This window comes from Siphateles boraxobius, unplaced genomic scaffold, assembly GCF_051911475.1.
Source record: "Siphateles boraxobius isolate OS27281-9 unplaced genomic scaffold, OSU_SipBor_1 66, whole genome shotgun sequence".
Lineage (NCBI taxonomy): Eukaryota > Metazoa > Chordata > Actinopteri > Cypriniformes > Leuciscidae > Siphateles > Siphateles boraxobius.
This window is the reverse complement of record NW_027509193.1, coordinates 3,589,596-3,611,934: the sequence shown is the minus strand read 5'-3', so window position 1 is coordinate 3,611,934 and position 22,339 is coordinate 3,589,596. Positions and strand designations below refer to the sequence as shown.

Genomic DNA, 22,339 nt, shown 5'->3' with positions numbered 1-22,339 from the left:
AAGAGATCGTGAAACCAATCTATATTAATTTAGCGGTTAAGTCCACATTTTCGAAAGAGACTCAATCGCTTTATATGATGAACAGAATGAATTTAGGCTTTTATTCACAGACAAACATTCATCAACTCACATCAGTTGTGGTAAACTGAAGCTCAAGCTTGTTTGCTTGACATGCGAGAACCAATGAGGTTCATTCTCGTGTGACAGCACGTCTGTTTATGTTCGCTGATAAATGTTTATATGTGAATAAAAGCCTAAATTAAATATTTTCATCAAAGCGATCAAGTCTCTTCAGAAAACTTGGACTAAACTGCTCAATCCATATGGATTAGTTTTACATTCTCTTTATGAACTTTTTAAAGCTTCAAAATGTAGATTGTGTAACTGTTAATGGAGGGACAGAATTCTCTCAAATTTCATTAAAAAGATCTTCATTTGTGTTCCGAAGATGAACAAAAGTCAGGACAGGAGGGTGAGTAATTAATGACAGAATTTCCCTTCAACTTAGAAACTGTTTACATCTGGTATTAACACCATTCTCGGTTAACTTTGGATGTGCTTCACATGATCTGCCTCTCTGATTGCTTTGAAGTTATATATACACGTGGGCTTTTCCAGGTTTAAAATGTGAACTTTGAAGATTGTTTATTTTATTTATGAGAATTTCCCGACTTACACTGATGAAATGTCTGCCATGACTTCATTGCAACATTTGGTTTTGTGTTCTTTTTCTTACAACTAGTTGCATACTGAATTGTGATTGGCCTTGTCTTATATATATATTCATATACTCATACTTATATATATACTGTTTTTCATCACCTAGCACAGTGACTGTTTTGTGGCCTGTGTTGATTTACCCAAAACTTTAACAATATTCTTTTGTTGCCTGACTAGAACTGGTATTTCCTTGAGGAAATGCAAATGGAGTTTTTTTAATGCAAGAACAGGGGAAAGAACGCTCTCCTTCTCTTGCCCTGCCTGCTGTGCTGCCCTCTTCGGCCTGACTTAAAGCTCTGCCTGTGCTCCTTTGCTGTCGTCATGTTCTCAAGCCACGTAAACCTAAAAGAGAGCTCGCCGCTGCGTGCATGTGAGCACAGAGGAGAAGAGGAAGATGAAGAGGAGGAGGAGATTTCCTAGGAGACCTGGACGGGGGTGGTATCTCTACCGCTCGCTTTCATTAAAGCAGCAAATTGGCATCCCAGAGACCCAAAGCCCTTAGATCCCCCTGCTGATGTGTGCTCTGCTTGTTCTGAACTTTCTCCTCTGCTCTGTTGGTCTGTCTGTTTCTCTCTCATTCTGTTCTCCTCTCCCTTTGTTGTGGGAGGTCGAAAAAGGAAGGGAGGGTAGAGCTGGAGAGAGGAGGGTGGGGTGTTTTAATCTCCATCCAGGTTTTGCCTCACGGTCTCAGACAGGAAGCTGCTGAATATCATTTTTCTTTCTCACTTTCTACCATGCCCATTTTCTCAGTCTTTCTTGTTCAGTCTATCGCTTTTCTTTTCTCTCTCCCTGACCTACCTTGTTTGTAGTTTGTAGTTCACAGATTGCCTGTAGGTGGCGAATGCACAAGCAAATGCAACAGTATAAGAACGAAGAGGCATGTGAAACTAAGTTAAGGTGAGCATTACTAATATTTGCCTGGTTTCACAGACAATGTTTAAGACTAGTCCTAGACTAAAAATGCATGTTTGAGCTGTTTTAACTGAAAGCTACTTGCACTGACATATCTTTAAAAAATGTCACTGCCATTGTTTTGTCTCAAGATGCACACCAGTTATGTTTTTTTTTTTCCTACGGCACATTTATAAAATCAATTTGAATGTCCTAATTGAACTAAGGCCTGATCCTGGCTTAATCTAAGTCCTGTCTGTGAAACAAGGCCTAACTTGCTGTTTTGTTTTTGTGACCCCAAGTGGTGTGGATTGTTGAGGAGGGGAATGTTATTACTTTCCAATCAATTCATACTTTTGCCTGATGGAAAATGACATATGCCGTTTTATCACCGTCAGGCTGAACGGTTCTCATTGCGTTACATCCCGTGCCGATCCGGGCTAGCTGGTACGGTAACGGTTTCATTTTCCACTCTGTGGCTGATAACGGACGTTCTTTGGAATGTAATATAAAAGCGTTCTGAGTTGTGACATCACTTTAGGGGATTCTACCAGCACGAGAATTCCGGGCCTAGAACGGTTTTCTAATCGTGCCGTGCCGTACCACTCTCAAGTGGAAACATAACTGGAACCGTTCCTTAACATTCTAAGAACTGCTCGGCCCAACGGTGGAAAAATTTCATTTTTAGGATTAGGAATGTGCCAAATCAGTATGAGATTGTTTTTTTTGGGACGGCTTTCTGCTTTATGCAAGAACCAAGACCTTGAGTGAAAAATGTGTCTGGTCCCGATCCAGTAATAATCATCAGGCAGCACTTCTAAATGTCTTATCTTTTTTCTCCTCTTTAATGTTTGTGGCTCCTAAAGGGGAACAAGGAGACTGAGAGAGCCTAGAATGTCTAATTAACATCCCTTCACTAATTTCTGCTGTCAGTAGTGAGCTGCACAGTCAATAGCAGACAGATAAGGGTGAGATATGCTCAGGGCTCATCTGTTGCCCTGAGAGATGGTGCTGATGATGAACTGGGCTCTGTTGTCTAGTTTCACTCCTTGCTGCTGTTATGGAGGTTGTAGAATGTTACAAGGACACTGAAGTTCATGATACAATGGGGCTGTCTTTTAGATCAGAGATGTCCTTTGCTGTGTGCGAAACCAATTCACCTGCTTACCCTGTGATATGGACACCTAATGGAGAAGGTCTCTTCTTGAAACGTGCAGCCTGGAAAAAGAAAAAAAAGAAAGAATCAAAGGCATAAATTTGAAAATGCAATACAAGATCAGCTTTTATTTGTTCAGCCTTTTGTTTCTGACTAGACCCATCTCCAGTGGTGTAACCACCACTTTCAATGATGGCAATTTCTGATGGAAAACAGCAATGCATGATGGAGGGAATCTAGTCTTAGCCTCGGATGACATGCCACTGAGCATTCATGTACCATCTGGTGCATATTGTCCAGAGCTGACGATATCTGCCACTTCCAGTTGAGAGCTTGAAATGAATAAATAGTCACAAGAATTGTAGTAGGTAAAGTAGACATCGTCATGTTTGCCTGAAGTGAAAGAGGTTAATTAGGTGAAGTACTGCATAGAAAAATGATTCTGTCAGCACCATTGTCAGATTTACCTAAAACTAAACGTCACAGAAAAACATAAAAAATTGAATTGGTTTCATTTTACTTGTTGGTCAAAAACTTCCTGTCATGCCTTAAGTTGATATTATGAAAGTATGGTTTGTGAGACGAAGGGTGTGTTCACACTTGGCATGTTTGGTTAGATTAAAACAAACCCTGGTGTGATTGCTCTGTTAGTGCGGTTTATTTGAATAAGGGTGAACGCTGCCATCCGAACCCTGGTGCGCACCAGACAAGCGGACCGAGATTGCTGAAAAGATGGGTCTCGGTCTGCTTCCAAACAAACTCTGGTGCGGATGGACTGAATGAATGCAATACGGACCAAAGAAAACAACTAAACAAAAACGGGACATGTTGTCACAAAATGCGACCCTAAAAAGGACAGAATGCTCAAGCACACCTGTTTTTTTCTCATCATAGTCGTGATGTTGCCCATCTCAGTTGGGTACAGGTATCAGAATTGCGTCTCCTTGCAGTAGATCTTGGTTTGTGTGTGTGGGACAGAGGGATTCCTGTTTTGTCTCATGTACACATTTTATAACCTCACTGATGTGTTCACTGATTGTGAACATATCCCTATGTCTATAGGTCTGGTATCTTTTGGTTCGGTGTAAAAATACCTATGTGAACGCTAAGCGGACCAGTGTAAAAACACCCTCATTGGACTAGTAATTATATATACCCAACCCAAGTATATATAATTACAAGTTTACTAGTGGTAAAACTAGTGGTAGTAATAATTAGTCTACTGCAGTGTCTTACGGCCCAAATAGGCTGAACTTTAGAATTATGACCTGAAGCATGATCATATTAATGCCTACTGTCGCTCTTCCAGATCATTTAAAGTCTTCTACATGGATATAGTTAGGAAAAAGTCCAACTAGTAAAATGTGTATACGTTTATTTAAAAAAAACACTTTTACTAATGTAAGTATCTTATCATAAATGATATCCTCCGCTGAATCAAGCCGCATCGCATCTCGATCTTCCTCTTAGGTAAATTTATGGCTTATTCTTCACAGCACGAATTGTTCCAAAAACGATGAAAAGTAATCTAGGTGATGGGGACGTTTACATGTTCACATGAATGATTACGAATCCAAATGATCTGAATAGCTTGCTGCATATATTATAATCAGCTCAGATGGAAACAACTGTAGGCTACCTCTCATTGTTTTTTATACTGATTACATAATCAGAAAATTTGAATCAAACTTTCAATAGACATATGTCTCATGTCTGTGAGGCAAGTATTCGCTGAGTTTCGATTATTTTTTGTCGCGTTTCATAAAGTTGTTCTGAGACAGAGATGGCACTTTGTTTTCTTTCTTTTTTTTAACAAAATCGTTATTGTGAGTGTATATAATAAAAGTAGATTTATGTCTTACTCTTATCTGTATGACCAAAATTGACTGAGTTTTTGATATTTTTCCACTGTTATCAGGAAACAATGCAAGGGATCATGCCGGCGCCTCCGCCTACCCGAGAAGTGTGTTGTTGTGCTCTAAACAAGATGTAGGCTTTTGGCAACAAATATATGAAACAGCCAAACAGTATGAAGAAACTTTATTGTAACTAATTTGCAGAGCAGTATATCAGATGAACTATTATTCTGATTGATAGGAAAGGCAGTATAGCCTACAAAAGACAGAATGAGTTGAAAGGGGGCATTTCAGGGCCGCCCACTCATGCAAAATAAATATAATATATGTATAATCTCATTTTTTTACCCATAAACAAAAATACGAAAATCTGTCTTAAATTGTATTATTATTTAGTAGAAAATAAAATGACCAGAAGGTACACGCATTCCCTGCTTTGTTTCTACAGAGCTTCATGTGGAGTGGAGGGTGGAGTCATTGGATGGACAGTAAATATTGTAGACAAACAAACAGCACATTTCAATATGTCAGAACTCTTACCCATCTCTTTGGCGCAGACATAATGGTACCTCTGAGTACAGCTCTTCCAGCTGCAGCAGATGGAAGCTCCTTCCCCTTGGCACTTGGAGCATTTCTGTGATGAGACAGAAGGCCTGAGGAGCTTCTCTCTAAATTATCGACTCTTTCCTTCACAGCCCCCTGAGCCATCACAAGTTGCAGATAATATAGTATAACTAATATAATGCTATGCCCACTAGATTCAAAGTATATTATATGTATCATTATTATTATTTGGTTCTTTTTGAGTATTAATCATAGTAATATGTCTTTACACTGTTTGGAATGAAACCTTAATATATTGCTTACTGTTTAATGTGTACTAATTTATGAAAATAGTATACGGTTTAATATAGTGAGGTACATCTCAGAAATACATTTGTTTAGAATCTTTGACATAATTATGTGTGAAAGAAAGAAAGAAAAAAGTATTTTGTTGGTGTCTAGATTAGAAAGAAGTCACAATGATATCACAGTTGATTTTGTTTCCAGTTGAATTGTGGTGGGATACAATGTGGTGTATATAGCTATTTCTGAGTATGCTATTCCAGACATGTTCTGAGATGTGCTCTTGTCTCTCTTTTTTTAACAGCACAGGAAGTTATTAATGTAGGGTGTTTAATATAAATGAAAAACTTACTGCATTTGCAGATTGCTGAACAGCCTCCTTCAGCCCAAAGAGTTTGCCTGCTACCAGGATTATGCCTGTGGTCCAGACAGCACAAGCTTCATGAGCCCAGTGCTCTTTCGCCTCAGCCTCCATCTGCAATCTCTGCAGAGCCGTTCCACTGACCTCCTCACCAGCAGGGGGAGAAACTCCACTAAGTCTGCTCTGCAACTGCATCAGTCTTTTGAATCTCATCCGCAAGGTAGGGCGGGTTCTTAACGGTTCCCTAATTGCCCTTTTCCCCCTCCTGGGATGCCAGCTGTGTCCTTCATTTGCACAATCTTGATAGGCGTCCTTCGCACATGCACTCTGTGAGTTGATCTGCTCTGCGATACATCTGACCTCTGTCTCATTTGCACAGTTGCTGTTTTGCCTGAAATCCTTCCTGTGTGTTGAAGACAGCATTTTTCGTGGTATGCAGTCCTCAGGATAATAGGGGCCGCACAAGTCGCCAAGCTCTCTGTAATTTGCTGGCTTTCCACATAGGCAGCACGTTAGACACCTTTCAATTAGACTTTTGTTAACTAAGGGCCCCTGGAGCATTACTGAGGAGTTTGATACTGCTTTGGTAACAGTGACTAGATTTTTCTTTTTAGCTGCACACTTTTTTCTTGCCTGGCTGAGCATCTGCTCTTCCTCAGGCCTGTTGATGATGGTACAAAGAGATGCTAGCTCCAAAGGGCTGTCAATGTGTACATATGGTCTGAAAGAACATTTGCCATCTCCTAGTGCTGGATGCAAGTCTGATAATGTCCCCTTCACTGTTGGGGGGAGATCATTGCTGCATTTGTTCTTGATCTTAGGTCTCCTCGCTACAACTTTGAGGACATTCAGAACCTTTTTTTTCGGGCCAGCCTTTTTTTTCTCCTTTAATTTGTCATCTTCTGTTTGACTTGAGAGTTCCTCCTGTTTCTTTTTGAGTGATGGCCGCCTGCCTCGTTTGGGTTTTATTTGTGGTAAGCAAAATTCTGTTGGTGGTTCCTTATATTGTGTCTGTTCACCTGTTTCTGGTGAAGAGAAGGAAGGTTGAGGTGGGGGTAATATATCAGTCTGGTTAGGTTCCTGTTTCTCAACAATGGGGATGCTTTCTTGTGGTTCAGTGCCTTTTCTTCTCCTCTTCCGTTGCTTCAGATGCATCTCGTGGTTGTTTTTAATGGCTCTCTGTTTGGCTAGTCTTGGTGTGTTAATAACTAGGCTCCTGGCCTCCAGAGCTACATCTGGTGCATCGCTGCTCTCTACGGTGGCCCACGTTCTCCTCTTTTTCCTTGGAGTTTGAATTCCTGTGTTTTGGGTCTCTTGTGTACTTATTATGCTTTCGCCCTCCATGTGAGTCAACTCAGGGGCGTTCATTGTCTCCTTCGGCTCTGGTACCTGTGGCTCTGATTTTGATATTAATTCATCTGGTACAATATCTGGTTGAATATTTAAAGGTTGCTTTTTGGACCCTGGGGATGTGATTTTCTGAACCATTGCCTCATATTTAAGTCCCCTGCCTTTCCGAGGAGGCAAATATTTGGTTTTTGTGGGACACTGAGGAGGTACAGAAGGCATGTCACTTATGTCATCGGTGGGAGGGTTATCAGTGGTTACAGTGGTGCTTACAGATTCTGCTTGCACATGTTGTCCCCTCTTTCGCTTTCCCTTTGCAATACAGACTCCTGTGACTGTATCTAATGTGGGCTGCTGTGTCTTCACTTGACTGTCTTGCACACCTTTCTTCCTCTTTTTGGTGTTTGATGATGGTAAACTGTATTTTCTTTTGATGGAAACGATCTCTTCATTTGGTTGTTGAAGTAAATCTGTAGAGACATCCTTCTGCTTAGGTAATTCAAGATTTGAAGATTCGGTCTTACATGACTGATCCACAGTAACATTCTGTATTTGTGAGTGTAAGAGCATTGCTGAAGGTGTCTCATTTGATTTATCACTCTCTTGCTCCTTATCTTCAGTCAACTTTTCTTTTGTTTGTTTTCGTGATCTCAGCACCATGGACTTTTGATCTCTTGCTAAAGACTTTACACAACTGCTTTCTAGAGTGCACTCCAAAGTGGAACCCACAGTTTCATCCTTAGTGGTGTCCACCACACCAACAAGTGTGTCCATAGTTAATGCTGTGCTTACATCTTGCAAAAAAGGTTCATGTGTTTCCTTAGTATGATCTTTTGAAATCTGAATATTTTCATCTCGTTTTATTGATTTTATCTTGGAGGTGATACCTCTTGGTCTACCTGGACCTTTAGTTACTGACCCCTCAATTGGCTTTGACTCTGTGGTGGTTTGACTTGACTTTGGAACAAGTATTTCTCCTGGTAAAGCCCCAGGCTTTGAGCCTGGTTTAGAACCAGATTTTGGACCATGTTTAGGACCAGGCTTTACTCCAGGTTTTGGACCAGGCTTTGCATTTTCTGTGGACCCTGTGCTTTTTAAACTTAGTTTGCTACCAGGTTTTACACTAGGCATAACTTCAGGTCTAGTACCTGGTTTTGGACCAGGTTTTGAAATTGATATTGGACTAGGCTTTGAACCAGGTTTTATATTTGATTTTGGACCTGGTTTTGGACCTGGCTTTACACCTAGTTTTGAACCTGGTTTTGGACCAGGCTTTGGGCCTGGTTTTGGACCAGGCTTTGGGCCTGGTTTTGGACCCGGTTTCCTTCTCTCTTGAGGGCAGACCTTTGGGTTACTTTGTGAACCGTAGGACCGAGTGCACATCCGCGATGGTAAACTCTCTGTCACAAGTTTCTGTGTTTGACTACTAATATTCTGGTGGGCAGTTTCCATCTGATCGGGAATAAGAGCGCTTTTGCTAGAGGGCATACTGGGATTTTGGGCAGAAGCTGGAGCCCTGTCTCCTTCTACACTTAGCTGCCTTCTGATTCCTACACTTGAATGCATTGGTCTCCTCCTGCCCCGTGCATGTTTCTTACCGAACATTCTCGTATGTGCAGATGGGGCCAACGGCTCTGGTTTGGCTGAGGGAGTCACTGCACTGGGACAGCTTATCCCCGGTTCCATATCCTCATCCCCTTTTTTGGGAGAAGGTGGGGTGTCAGCCCAAGATGGTGCAGAGTGCAGTATTGACTTGCCTGGCAACTGAGGAGAGTCAGGCTCTAGTACCTTTGCATCACTACGATCGATGTGATGATCTCTAGCTTGAGCCAAAGGTGTTGTTTTCTCATTGAGAGCTGAGAAGCCACTCTTGGCTGTGTGAGGCTGAGGTGCAATGTCACATATGGCTGACCTCTTTTCACTGCCTCTCTGTGGTGCATCCTGGTTACAGCTTTCTGCAGGTTCTGTGTTGACTTGTGGCATGTTTCCTATCTCCTCAGATGTACTTGCTCTATTATTAATGACCTCCTCTGAGGTTGTCAGGTTCTCCTTTTCATCTCTCACCTCAGTGGAATTATGAGAGAGGACAGACGGCTGCTCCTCAAGGGTGTCCACTGGTCCCTCAGTGCATGTGAGGCTAACTACTGATTTCTCACTCTTTGAATTTTCTTCTTTACCTGGCAAATACATATTAGTGCCTGAATTGCTGGGTGTTGTTTTCACAAGCATTTCAACAGTGGTCTGTGGCTCTGATTGGAAATGTTCTGACTTTATTTCTGTGCCTTCATTACATTTGTGATTAAGTTCAGAAAAACAGTCCATCTCTTCTGAGTTTCCTTTATCTAAACTGTATTTGTTTTGCAGACCTTGGTAGATATTTGTTTCTGTTTCATATGAGTAACCTTCCTCTAATACTGCTTTATTTATTTTATGAAATATAGAAGGATTTTTCTCATCCTCCAACCAATTCTCTTGCTTTTCTGTGACCTCTCCTTTGACCTCATGGTCTGCAGACATCTTTCTTTGTCCAATTTCCTCCTCATCAACCATCCTCTCAGTCCATGCTGACTCCTCAAAGTTCTCCTTTAGAGTGTTCTCTGAATGCTTTATGTCTGGTGGTGAATTACTCTCTTGTTTCACAGGACTTGGAACTGTTACACTGATGGGAGACCTCTCATCTCTAATGCAACGGAGAGAGCTGTTGGGCTCCTCTCCAGTCAATACTCTCTGTACTCTGGGGTCACAATTGAGATTATCTTCAGAGGCTACACTCTGGAGACTTCGAACTGAGTCACCTGACCTAACGGATACATCATCAGCTGAATTTAAGGAACAAGTGGACACTGTGTCAAGGCTGAGACGCGGGTGTGTCTGGGTGTGTGCTTGACCTTTGTCCTGACCAAAATAGTAATAGCTCCTGTCCATCTGGTCCTCAGTGCTGCTAGAGTATCCTCCCTCCTGTAGTTCTGATGTCATGGACCTGGGAATGCTATATGCATCAGATTGAGGAGGACCATGTTGGTTTTCAGGACAAGATGACTCTTCCATACCCTTTAACTGACCTCTATAGTCTTCTCCCTTTTTTGGATGGTTTCGCTTGCTGGTCTTTTTGTTAGCCATAAGGGCCTCTGACAGCAGCAGCTGCTGAACATTGTTAGAGATGTTTTCAACCTGAGATGTCAGGGCATTGAGGCTCCACAAACTGGGGTTAGACAGGAGCTTTTCCGAGAATCGTTCTTTCATGGTGCCAGAATAGCTCTGGGACTGGTGGTTAACACTGGGTGATGAATGGGTATTAGGGGGCATCAACATATTTTGGTCTTGCAAACTTGTGGACGAGGAAGCTCCAGGATTAATGGGAGGTTGGCCATATTGGAATGAGTCAGGATTTGGCATTAAGGGGGATGGTGTAGAGTTATAGGAGGGAGATCTTCCCACAGACCTTGCAGGTGAATGGCTGGAACTTGGACTGCAGGTCTGGTAGTATTGTTCTGGTGACCTTACAGAAATGTCTGTAATGCAGTAGTTTTGCTGGGGCTGATTGTAGTGCTGGAATTTCTGAAGGTTCTCCTGTGTACCAGACATTCCCTGCAGGGAGCCTTGTTCAAATCCAGATCTTGAGGGAGTTTGTTGATAACCATAATTATTCTGAGGCCTGTATCCACTCTGCTTTAAACTGCTGTGATTGCTGAGTTGTCTTCCATACTGTGCATTAGTTGGTATTCCATAGCTTTTGTAACCATGTGGCATTGTATTACATTTCTCCATGTAAGATGACGAAGATGAAGAAGGGGGCTGCGAGTGCTGAGGGAAATGGAGGTGGCCCTGTGGATACATTAAAGGAGATGGTGCTGGATTGGGTGGGAGGCCCTGTTGATGGGAACTTGTATAGGTTGTGGCAGAGGACTGGGAGGGGAGATGGCACTGACTTTGAGAGATAGCTAGCATGTTCTGCTCTAGGTACTGGGATGACCCACTGACCCCAGACTCCAGCCGTCCCACCATGTCCTGTTCAAATTGGGTCATCTGAGCTGACTCATCCCATTTTTGCTGCAAGTGACCTTCACTAATATACTGGGCTGTGTATCCAGGGGCCATGTGATTGCTGTAGCCAGCCTGCATGTGCTGGTTTGGAGTTTTGGCTCCTCTAAATGTTTTTTTAGTCTGAGTAGCACTGCTGCTGGTATAGATGGGATAGGTCTGCTGTCCATAACAGTCCTTAGAACCTGCTCCCGCTGTTGACAACCCTGCAGCAGCTAGAGAGTGTGGCTCATAGCCCTGTCTGGACTGGCTGTGATGATGTCTATAACTCTCAAGACGCGATAATTCTTGGGGTTCCTGCTGGTAGCAGTGCTGGTTGCCATGGAAACCACTCCGCTCTCTGAAGGACTGCATGACTCCGGCTAGGGGGCTCTTTGGAAAGAGAGAGAAAAGATAGAAAGACAGAAGCTGTGCTTAGTGGCTTTGTTTTCTTATCAGTGATCATTCTCTCATTCAAATAATTTGAAATTATTGCTGTATTTGTCCTAAAACAAATCACATTATAATGTACACATCATTCATCAAATCAAATCATATATCTCTCAATGAGCACTATAAAATTTTACTCTCCCTTACTGCAGCTGCAATCAATCATTATTGTATTAAATTGAATCTAGGAATCTCAGCCTATCTATTCCACATTTCGGTGGTTTGATCTTCTGTGATAATATGTGCAGCTACATTATTATTATTATTATTATTATGAATTTTCTCAAATACACATGATGGTTTAAAACATGTATTCACAAGGACCATGCATACAAACAAACCAAGCATTTTATCATTGGCTTATGAAGTGTTTTATTAAAATAAATGATAGTCAATGTTGTGCATGTGCAATAATAGGATTCTAATTTTGGTGTTACTCAGAATTTGTTTTCGATATGTGCTATTTGCGTATATCTTGCTCAGTAATTTGATACAGTTGGCAATGTGATAGTCAGGTATTATTCTCTTCTCAGCAATGACTTCAAAGTAGCAAATGTGTTTTATAGGCAAAGATAGGGGCTGTATATTTCTCCACTCCAGTGCTGTAGGCCTGCCGAGGGATGGCCGCCTAGTCCCATCAGACACACACATTATTCATCTCACTAGCACACTGTCTGAAGCCATCAGGCCCAAGAGCAACGTGCTCCTCTCTTAGCACCCTCCCAAGAGGCCCCACCATCCACTACTGCTTCAGTTTTGCTTGTTTGCTGCTCTGCTTGTTTACACAGTGACCCAAATAAGACCACTCGGGATCTATGTTTTAAGCCTTTAAAACTGCATATAGTATGTGGTGAAATGTACAAGCTGGCCAGAGTGAGCAAGTGACATGATGGATCTTGCTTTCCCTTTCACATAGTATTGCAACTGCACTGGGGCATTAATATGTTTAAGTTATCCCACGTTAAATTTGTTGCAATACAAAGACTTTTTTTTTGTAGAATCATTGGCATTCAGATCATTCTGCTTGAACATATTGCATGACAGATCCACTGTGTGCAGCTGATTAAAAACCTGTGTGTGGCTATGTTGCTGACACAGCCAGAGATCTGTTGAGAGCGTGGTCTAAAAGGTACAGTAAGTTTTCTAGGTCTGCTGAGAGGGCAGAATTTGTCTCCTGGGGTACCAAATGATGACAAAGACACCCTTACTGTAGAACTTACCGTGAGTGTACCAGCATGGACTGGCCCATATCCAAAATGAGTCAAAATCTACGGCAATGTGTCTCAAACTTACTTCCACAGTGCTACAAAGTAGGTGCGAATTGATGACAACTTTAAAAAGATACCTAGGCAAAAATGAAATTCCTGTTACTGGATTTGTAGGTGTTTTTAGTCTTCAATCTTCTCCATGTTGTATTTTTGAAGCTTGTTGAAGCAGAAAAAGAGACTGTGGAGGGGAATGTTTAAGCCAGCTGTGAGCTCAATGAGCTTTTACGTACTTTAAGGCAGAATCCCCAAGAGACTTTTACTAAAAAAATTCACTACAAAATCATTCATTAACAGTAGTGAATACATGTATAAATAGAGTGTACTCTGTTCTATCTGCATGTGTGTTTACCTCAAATGCAGTCAATTAACTTTCTTTCTCTAGAGGCCTGTTTAACTGTTTAACGTATCTGTTAAACGCCTGTTTAACGTATCTCTAGCTGTCTGGCGGACATCTCGGCATGGATGAAGGAACAATACCTGCAGCTCAACCTGGCAAAGACTGAGCTTCTCGTCCTCCCTGCCAATCCGTCTCTACAGCACGACTTCACTATCCAGCTAGACTCCTCCTCAATCACCCCATCAAGGTCAGTCAGAAATCTTGGAGTAATCTTTGATGACCAGCTAACCTTCACAGACTACATTTCAAAGACAGCCCGATCATGCAGGTTTGCAATGCACAACATCAGGAAGATCAGGCCTTTCCTAACTGAGCATGCAACACAACTTCTTGTCCAGGCCCTGGTTATTTCTAGGCTTGATTACTGCAATGCTCTTCTAGCTGGTCTTCCACCATGTGCAACTAAACCCTTACAAATGATCCAGAATGCTGCTGCTCGTCTTGTCTTCAACGAGCCCAAAAGAGCCCACGTCACTCCGCTGTTCATCTCCCTGCATTGGCTACCACTCGCTGCTCGAATCAAGTTCAAGACGCTGATACTTGCTTACAGATTGTACACCGGCTCAGCTCCCTCCTACTTTCACTCGCTCCTACGGGTCTACATCCCTACCAGAAGCCTACGATCGGCCAAGGAGCGACGGCTCGTAGTGCCATCACAGCGAGGCACAAAATCACTGTCCAGAACATTCTCATTCACGGTTCCATGCTGGTGGAATGATCTCCCCACCCTCGTCCGAAATGCAGAATCCCTGACAGCATTCAAAAGACAACTGAAAACTCATCTCTTCCGTGAGCACTTAACATAGGGGGAAAAAAAACAAAAAAACAAAAAAAACCTTTTCTTGAAATCTTCGCTTGTCTGGTTTATGCTACTCTGTGCAATGTTTGAACTTGGTATTCTGAGCACTTCTTGCGTTGTTTTTGCCTCTCCATTATGACTCGCTTGGTTTAATCCTCAAATGCAAGTCGCTTTGAATAAAAGCGTCTGCTAAATGACTAAATGTAAAATGTAAATGTAACTCTCACTTTCAGATCGAGCGTTGGACAGTCATCTGACTCAATTATGCATTTACTATGGATTGTATTAGGAAGGTGGAAAGGTCTCTGGGAAATATCTAAAATACACAAATGTCTGGGTGAGTTGTATTTAATGTAAATCTAAGGCAACTTTGTCCAAACTACATGTTAACTACAGTCACTTATTATGCTGAAGGTTCTATGAAGGCTGTAGACAATGAGGCAGTATAGTTTGGAGCACAGTCAAGAGCTATATTAATACAAATTCCTTGTTTTAGAAAAGGTGAATAAATACTCTCACACTGGTGGATTTGAGAAATAATAAACCAATAAACAAGCTCTCTGGCATTTTCTGAATCCTTCATAAAACAGCTTAGTTATACGATTGAGGGGCACAATGCACAAGAAAGACATTATGCACATAAGGAGCTTTCAACCAAAGCAAACATTATTTCAGGAAAGAAGATGCCAAGGAAGAAAGAAAGGAGGTGGGAGTGAAGGTCAGGGTAGGGGGTTGATTCAATTTCAGCGCAGTCTGTTAAGGACATGAACTGATCTTGAGGACCAAATTGAATCGGTTTCCTGCAAGAAAACGGCATCACATGTAAATATCATGTTCTAGTGATAATTTAGGGTTAAACATTTCTTATACAAGAGTGTTGGTTTTCCAGAGATGGCTCATATTGCTTTGAATGGTTCACACTGGACTGAAAGATGCTAATCAGATCGGAGGCTTTCAACTGGACTGTCTGTCTTGGCCAGGCGTGAAGTCTATCTCTCTAAGATGTCATTTTGATTGACATCACTGCGGCTTTTTACTGACCTTTGAAAGAACAGAACCATACCGAGAAACAGTAGTCTCCGTAAAATAAAGGGTTAAAGGCATTATCCGCAATGAACACCTGGAATGTCCAGAACATTCAGTTTTTCTTCACAGTATTTCAAAAGTTGTCAGTTTTCTCACCAATTTACCTCCGAACACGGAGTAAATAAGCATATCTATTACATTAAGCATATTATTACATTAATTACAAATGTATTTTCCAATTTAGTTAACATGTCCCATGTATAATTTTAGATTAAGATTCCTTTGCTGTAAGCATTTCCATGTACACCATATGGTACACTTTGGTGTTCTATTACTTTTTTGTTTGTTTTGAAAACTTTGACAGCATCATAACATTAACACAGGATAAAAATAGCTAATTTTAAAGGCATCGAAAGTCTGAAAACCCTTTAAATGGTGATTTATGGCCTGAAAAAAAGAAAGCAATATATATATACACAAACTAATTAATGACTAAAAATATGGATGTATGAAACATCTAATTTTTTTACACAAATTCTTTAATTAATGTGAAATGTAAGATTATTAGAAACCTTTGGTGTAGTTTTTATACATTTTAGTTTTTCTTTCTTTCATATGTTTATTATAACATAAACTCACAAATAAGTTTTAAACTAGTTACACATTTTTAAAGAGTTTACTCTATACTCCATCTGTGTCAGTATACAGTGAAAAAAAGATATGTCTGCTTATAAATCTTTTTTAGGACTAAGATCATTTCAGATGTGGCATTGTCCCACATAATTCAAATGCCTTTTTACTGACAGCTTCATCATTCGAAAATCATGAGTCATAATATCAACAATGTGATGATGCGTCTGGCTGCAGAAGCAGGCGATGCTTTTGAATGACTTGCGCAGAAGACACAAATCCCATAATTAGCTTAGAATTGCACTCAACACTTTTTTCCCCCAGAATACTCTTTGCTGCTTCTTCTATTACGAGGCTGCAGAGAGTGCCCTTTAAATGCTAAAACCTGCCACCGTTGGCATGACGACGCTAAGAGGAGTGAAAAAGCAAACCTGCCCTCCCTGCAGTGAGGTGCCTGGTGCCCATTTCATCTGTGCCAGCGGTGCCCAAGGCATCACACCTCAGGGGTCTGAAATGAGAGCTGTTCAGAGACGGTGCTGGATAAGGCATAGTGAGAGCGCTCTCCCTGTGATCGATTTTTAGTCCGTGCATTAGAGTGTGTGATACTTAGCGAAAGACGAGTGGTGTGTGTGTGGTTGTGTGCGCAGGTAAATCAGGTCTAAAGCTCCTCTCTGGGAGCTCTAATGCCTGAATAAAACCTAAATAAGATTGAAGTGCATGTTTGCACCAGCACGATAGGCTTTAAGCTGCTTTGTGGCAGACTAAAGAAACATAAATGACGACTGCTGATGGCGCACAACATTCTCTCAATTCTCAGATGCAGAGAACTACCGATACAGCTACTGATGGTATGTGCACATATAACCAGGCACATAGTATCTGGGGAATTGGGACTCTACATTTAAAAAAATAAAGAGCTGCAGGGCTGATTGATATTCTTCGACAGGTCTGCATGTGCATGAGAGGGCATTAGCAGAGCAGAGGGGTGAGATGCAGCAGATGTAAAGAGAGGGAGGTTTTGCGGCAGGTGAGACTCTAGTGTCCTAGTGCTGCGCTCCAGTGAAGCAGCGCTCAGCTTTGATCTCAGCCTCTCTCTGCTGCAGCGCTCCGCTGTGGCCACGCTCTCGACACCCCAGCCCGCACTCACGCTCGCTGCGTTTCGTTCTCCCAGTGCATTTTCCGTCCCGAAGATCGCTTACATTGATCTCTCAGACGGAATGAAAAGTCTCAAATGCTGGCGTGCCGAGGGATTATTTTCTTTGAGACAGACTTCATCAATAATGCTGGTACAAAGGCACAATGACATTACTGGCCTGAAATGCTATATGCCTTGCTGCGCTCAATAAGGGCACAGTCATTTATTTCTCCCTGTGAGGCACTCCACTTTGAGCTTGTTCCTATTCTGTGCCTCTTCAGCTCGGCTAATTTATGATGCGAAGCGGTCACACTGTCAATCACACTACTACTATCTCTGTCACACATCTTTTCTTTCGGCTTCATATCTCTGCACCACACCCCTGCTCAGTCCAAGTTTTGGCTCCACCTTAACTACAGATTAACCTTTCTACCCTGAAGCGGAGGACACGCTGGCTGTGACCTTGAGACGACGCTTTGTGTTGTTGCATTCAGGAGCTGCAGAGTGGTGACAGACAAAGGCCATGGTTCAAAACCAAGTAAGCTGCCTACATAGACACATATTGGGGCTCAGTGTTTCTATGATTCCCAAAAATGCTGGTAATGTCTCAAAAATGTCTCAGTGGCTCAGTACGTGCACATTTTGATACCAAAATATTTGACATGAGGCTATGATGCCCAAACACGTTGTTTGCATAGACAACTCACTACCTCTGCTGACCAGATATGCAAATTGTATGGTGAAAAATGTCGTTTAGGTATAGAGTTTCTCTGGAACTATGAGATGAAAATGATTTCACCAAGTACAACATGTACCTATATCAACATCTTTGTTGATACTGGAACAATATTCCAATCAACCAATCACAATAATCGTTTGTCAAGTTTAGGCTTGCAACCAGGGTTAGGTGCTTCTAAATCAGTGTTATTCACCTATCATTTTCCTCTGGTTTTAGGAATATGTTATGTGTAGGGTTAGGTTTAGGGGTTGCGATAAGTTTAGGACTAAATTTTCAGACAGGAATGTTGTTCCCGGATCAACGCAATATGTTGAAAGTCCATGTTTCTCCACACACCTCAGCCCATTATGTGTTACTCCATCGCATTTTCCTTGGGGCAGCTTCCTACTCTTTAATTTCTATCAGCACACTGTTTACCTCCCTGCCATAATCGTCAGACAGGTGGTTTTAGTGGAAGGACATATCACTCGTGGTACTCTGTCTGAGCAAAAAATCAAGATTTGCCAATTTTAACTATTTTACGTAGCTTATCTTAATTTCGGCTCACACCCCTCGGAGAGAGAACCGTCACAAGAGAGCCGCTCTGCTCCAGCAATGACAGCTGACATGGACTCTCACTTGGCTCTGGCTCTAAGGTTGGTGTAAATGCAGGATGAGTGATAGAACTGGCTGGAATTCAAGGTTGCCACGTCGAGGATGTGAAATAAAGGACATTATAATACAATTAAAGGAGAAAAGAAGAAATGGGTGAAAACAAATTGAAGTATTCGTGACAAAGTTTGGGGGTTAGCAGAGGTGTGCATGCTGGGGTCTTTTTTATTTTGCGACTGAACCTCGGGCGATTCTTGGAAGGTGCCCTTGATGTTCCCGGTTTATTCATTCTCCATGTATGTCATCCCAACTCTCTGCCTTATCAACCACCATCCTGTTACCTGAGGAATGAGCAGGGGAATTTTCTAGCTCTGAAAGTCCCGATGGGCTGAAACTAAAAGCCTCTCATTCAGCAATCCACTGACAGTATGGATGAAATCAGAGCAGGGTGAAGGGATAGACTGCAGGCAAAGTGGGAATGAGATAGAAGACAAGGAAGGGATGGATGGTTGTATATGGAATGGAGATTGTTTTTGCCAGCCAGTTTTGTCATTGATTTCCCTCCCCCCTCTTTTCTTTTTGGCATCCTCATCTAGTGGAATAAAATTGACTCTGGGACGAGGCTCACAATGTCTTGTAGAATCCTTTTTGGGATCTATTGTTTGGCTTCTTTTAGACCCTAATGCTGACCGCCTCCACACGCCTCTGTGTTTACTTCCTTCTGAACACAAATGCACACATCCACGCAACAACATGCTCTTTGACAGAGCGCACAAGCCGTTCTATCCTGCCGAGCCTGGGGTGGGTGTTGGAGGAGAGGATTTGCTCTTTGAAAATTGTTCACGGATTCGATTGCTCTGTCAGAAATGCTTTCTCTGATGCTCAGAGAGTCCATGGCTTTGCGAATGAGGTATAAGACAAAGGGATGTGCTGGCTTTGGCATATTTATTTCACACTCTTTTTAATTCTCTTGTTTTCCTTTTCTCTTGCCGTCTCTGTCTGTCCAAACCTTCTGCGCCACTGTTTGCAAGGGGTGTGTGGTGGGGGAGTGTGGACAGGGATGGGTGAGTGAAAATGTGCCGGTGGATCTCAGCCAAGCCAGCAGAGGGCGGGGGAGACGGGATTCTTTGTTCTTTGTTGATGAAAAGCGGCATTGGATCTCATCTACCTCAGCCTGACATCAGGGCACTTCACAAGCAGCCAGTTCACCGTGATTATATTAAATCCAGGCACAAATTACTCCAGTCGCCCTAATTAAACTTTAATTCCCAATACCACACAAATTACCTGCAACGTAATTGAGCGAAGCGCCATGGTTTAAAGAGGGCTGTGTTTTTCGACTGTGAGATAAAGGGCCTGGGTGCAGGGATAGACTGAAGGTCATGTCCTCCTGCTGGGAAAATGTCTCTTTCTCTCTCTCCTTTTTTGAGTGGATAGAGGACAGTGGTGTCTGTGCTGCTTGCAAAATGGAGCAGTCAGCTATGGCTCCTGTCTGACTCAATGTGCCCTGCACCTGGGTGAAGTCTACACAATAGCACTCCAGTTCTCTGTCTCTCATCTGCCTGTCTCATTCTGCCGCCCTCTATACCCTTTAAACGCAGTCCTTGTATTCTCTCTCTTTCACCAACAGATCTCATAAACATCTTCAAATTTCCTGTGCATAAATGTGTGTGTGTGTGTGCGCGCGGTGATCTGGATTAAGAAATATAATTGATGTCATTGATTTGACATTAGGACAGCAGGGGCCGGTTATAACAGCTATGCGCAAGTAACAACTTAGCCTAGTTTTGACGTAAATGGACACTAAGTTACAACTTCCGCACTACAAAATATTTTTGCGTTTCACCATTAAACTTAGTTGAAGCATAACTCTACGTATGAACTAAATATTTATGGAAGCCTCCGATCAGGAGTAACGGTTGGAATGAAATAGCAGACAGACTGAACTGCATCAGTAATCTCTCCTTTTACCTGACAGGCTTAAATTCTTTAGACATACTGTATATGATAATGCTGACATTTACACTTGCAGAACATTGTGTGAAAAGATTACTTTGTTAGCGGCTCTTCAACACAAACCCATCCTAAACACTGCGCCGCTGTGTGCATCTGTCCCATCGGTCCATAATCAATAAATGTCATTTCTTATGTTTTTTGTATCAGTACTTTTTTATTTATCTTTATTTTGTTTTCAAATACAGTTTCTGAATGTTATTTGAATATAAAAACACTTATGTTATCCATGATTAAGTATCGTTTTTAAAGGAACCTTATTTTTACTGTAAAAAACGGGAGGGAAAAGAAGTTAGAATGAAGGATAAACTGAAATTCACACAATTTCAACACAACTTCTGCTCACAGGCTGCTATTGGATAATTGAGGGTAAACGTCATATGTAACTATGCATTACTTTACGGAGAGCTTACAACCTACTAGCTACATTCTGCCTTAAGAAAAAATGGTGGAATGGAATAAAGTACAGAGTTAGTTACAAACTGGCTAGTAGTTACTAAGCCTCAAGTGTGGACTTTACGTTCCATCTTAAGAAAGAACTTACGAACGGCTGGTGCAACCCTACCCTGTTGTGTAAAACCACCCTTAAGCATTTCAAGACCCATTCAGAGAGTGAGCCTTGCTTGTTTTTTCATCCTTACATCATCACAAAAAAGTGTTTTCTCAGATTTGAGCTTAGAAAGAAAAACAGATTAATATAACATGAAAACAGACACATCAAGAGTTTGTGAGCATAACTTGCTTTGTTGTTTGAGATTTTTTACAAAGACCTGCAACAGTGCCCCTTGTGCAACGCAATGGCTACTTGCATTTTAGAAATTGTGCTCTGAAGTATTCTGCAATTCAATAAAGTGTGAAATCGAATTTGGGTATTCGCATGAAATTTGTTTCAGGCCTTAGTCTTGCTGCTTTGGAGATTCCACTGTAATTTTTGTCTACTCTACCAAATACCAATAGCGGCTATGAGGGTTTGTGGCTGAGATGAAGTGTGTTTGTATGCTTGTTTGTGTTCAGGGGACGGTTGTGTGCTTGTGTGTAGTAGTTTGTTCTAGGGCTATCTCTGCACATACATGGGTTCTAGGTGATAAATGTGTGTGTGGTGCATGACAGGTTGTTTTAGGATATTAACTCAGCGGCTCAGTGTATGGCTTACAGGCTTCTGACTCACTGCTGTTTGGGTGTTTTAACCAGTAGATCATCACAGCTGAGTCTCCTTGGAGAAGTACCATCAATCTGAAGGTATTTTTACCCCAAGCAACAATCAGTAACTGTCTTCACATTATTATTTATGCGTGACTTTCATGATGCACGTCTTGGTGCCTTAAATGATTACAGGAAAGATAATTGTTGTCATAATTTACTCTCAGTTCATTCAAAACCAAGTGTGACATTCTTTTGCCCGTGGAACAAAAACAAGACAGGTTAGAAAAGAAAGGCCAAAAGGAGGGGGAAAATGTTCACGTTGCTCTACTCCATAAAACAAAGGCATTGCATGACTAGGGACCATGAAGCTCTTCTGAAGCCATTTAACAGCTTAACATGTGGGAAAGACCAAACATTTATTTGTTATAACTGATAACCATTCGCTTTCCTGCACATTCAAACATGGCACGTTCTGTTATTGTATGCTTTCATTGGAAAAGAGCAGCATGAACATTCTTCAAATGATCTCACTTTGTGATAACGTCTTACAGGCTTGAAATGACATGAAGGTGAGAAAATGATTACAGAATTTCAATTTTTTAGGGGATGAACTAGGCTTTTAATTCACAACAAAAATGTGTGTATTCAGATCAAGTAGTCTATGCAAATCTGGTCTTGTGAATAAAGCTCAGATGAAGGTCTCTTAACGGCATTGGCATTCGCCTGTGTTGGGTGCTTTGACACGGCGCCACGTAAGAGTCATGTCTACACACACATTCCCTGACAGCTTAGAGCTTTGAGGCTGGAGAACACACTTACTCCCTCACAAGATCCCCATCCTCACATATGTGTGCGTGAGAGAGATAGAGAGCGAGAGAGAGAGAAGTAGAGGTGGTGGGTGGGGGGAGTTGTGGCTCTGAAGCGTGAAAGCAAATGATGCTGTCGGCCTGC

At 41.8% G+C, this 22,339-nt stretch overlaps 2 protein-coding genes across 3 annotated transcripts in view; one reads left to right on the top strand and one right to left on the bottom strand.

Annotated features, from left to right (window-relative positions):
* The window catches only part of rai1 (retinoic acid induced 1), a 64,729-nt gene that overhangs the window by 3,067 nt on the left and 39,323 nt on the right, over nucleotides 1-22,339 (bottom strand). Inside the window, exons 2-4 of one of the 2 annotated variants that reach the window (XM_077211650.1) lie at nucleotides 5,822-11,590; nucleotides 5,164-5,257; nucleotides 2,780-2,829 (exon numbers count right to left, since the gene is read on the bottom strand). In XM_077211650.1, the coding sequence (XP_077067765.1) occupies nucleotides 2,780-2,829; nucleotides 5,164-5,257; nucleotides 5,822-11,572 (5,895 nt within the window). In that variant the 5' untranslated portion in view covers nucleotides 11,573-11,590. Of the gene's footprint in view, nucleotides 1-2,648; nucleotides 2,830-5,163; nucleotides 5,258-5,821; nucleotides 11,591-22,339 lie in introns of those variants that run through there. The other variant, XM_077211651.1, reaches the window with a different exon arrangement.
* The window catches only part of tom1l2a (target of myb1 like 2 membrane trafficking protein a), a 143,895-nt gene that overhangs the window by 87,410 nt on the left and 34,146 nt on the right, over nucleotides 1-22,339 (top strand). The gene's annotated exons all lie outside the window — the stretch shown is intronic.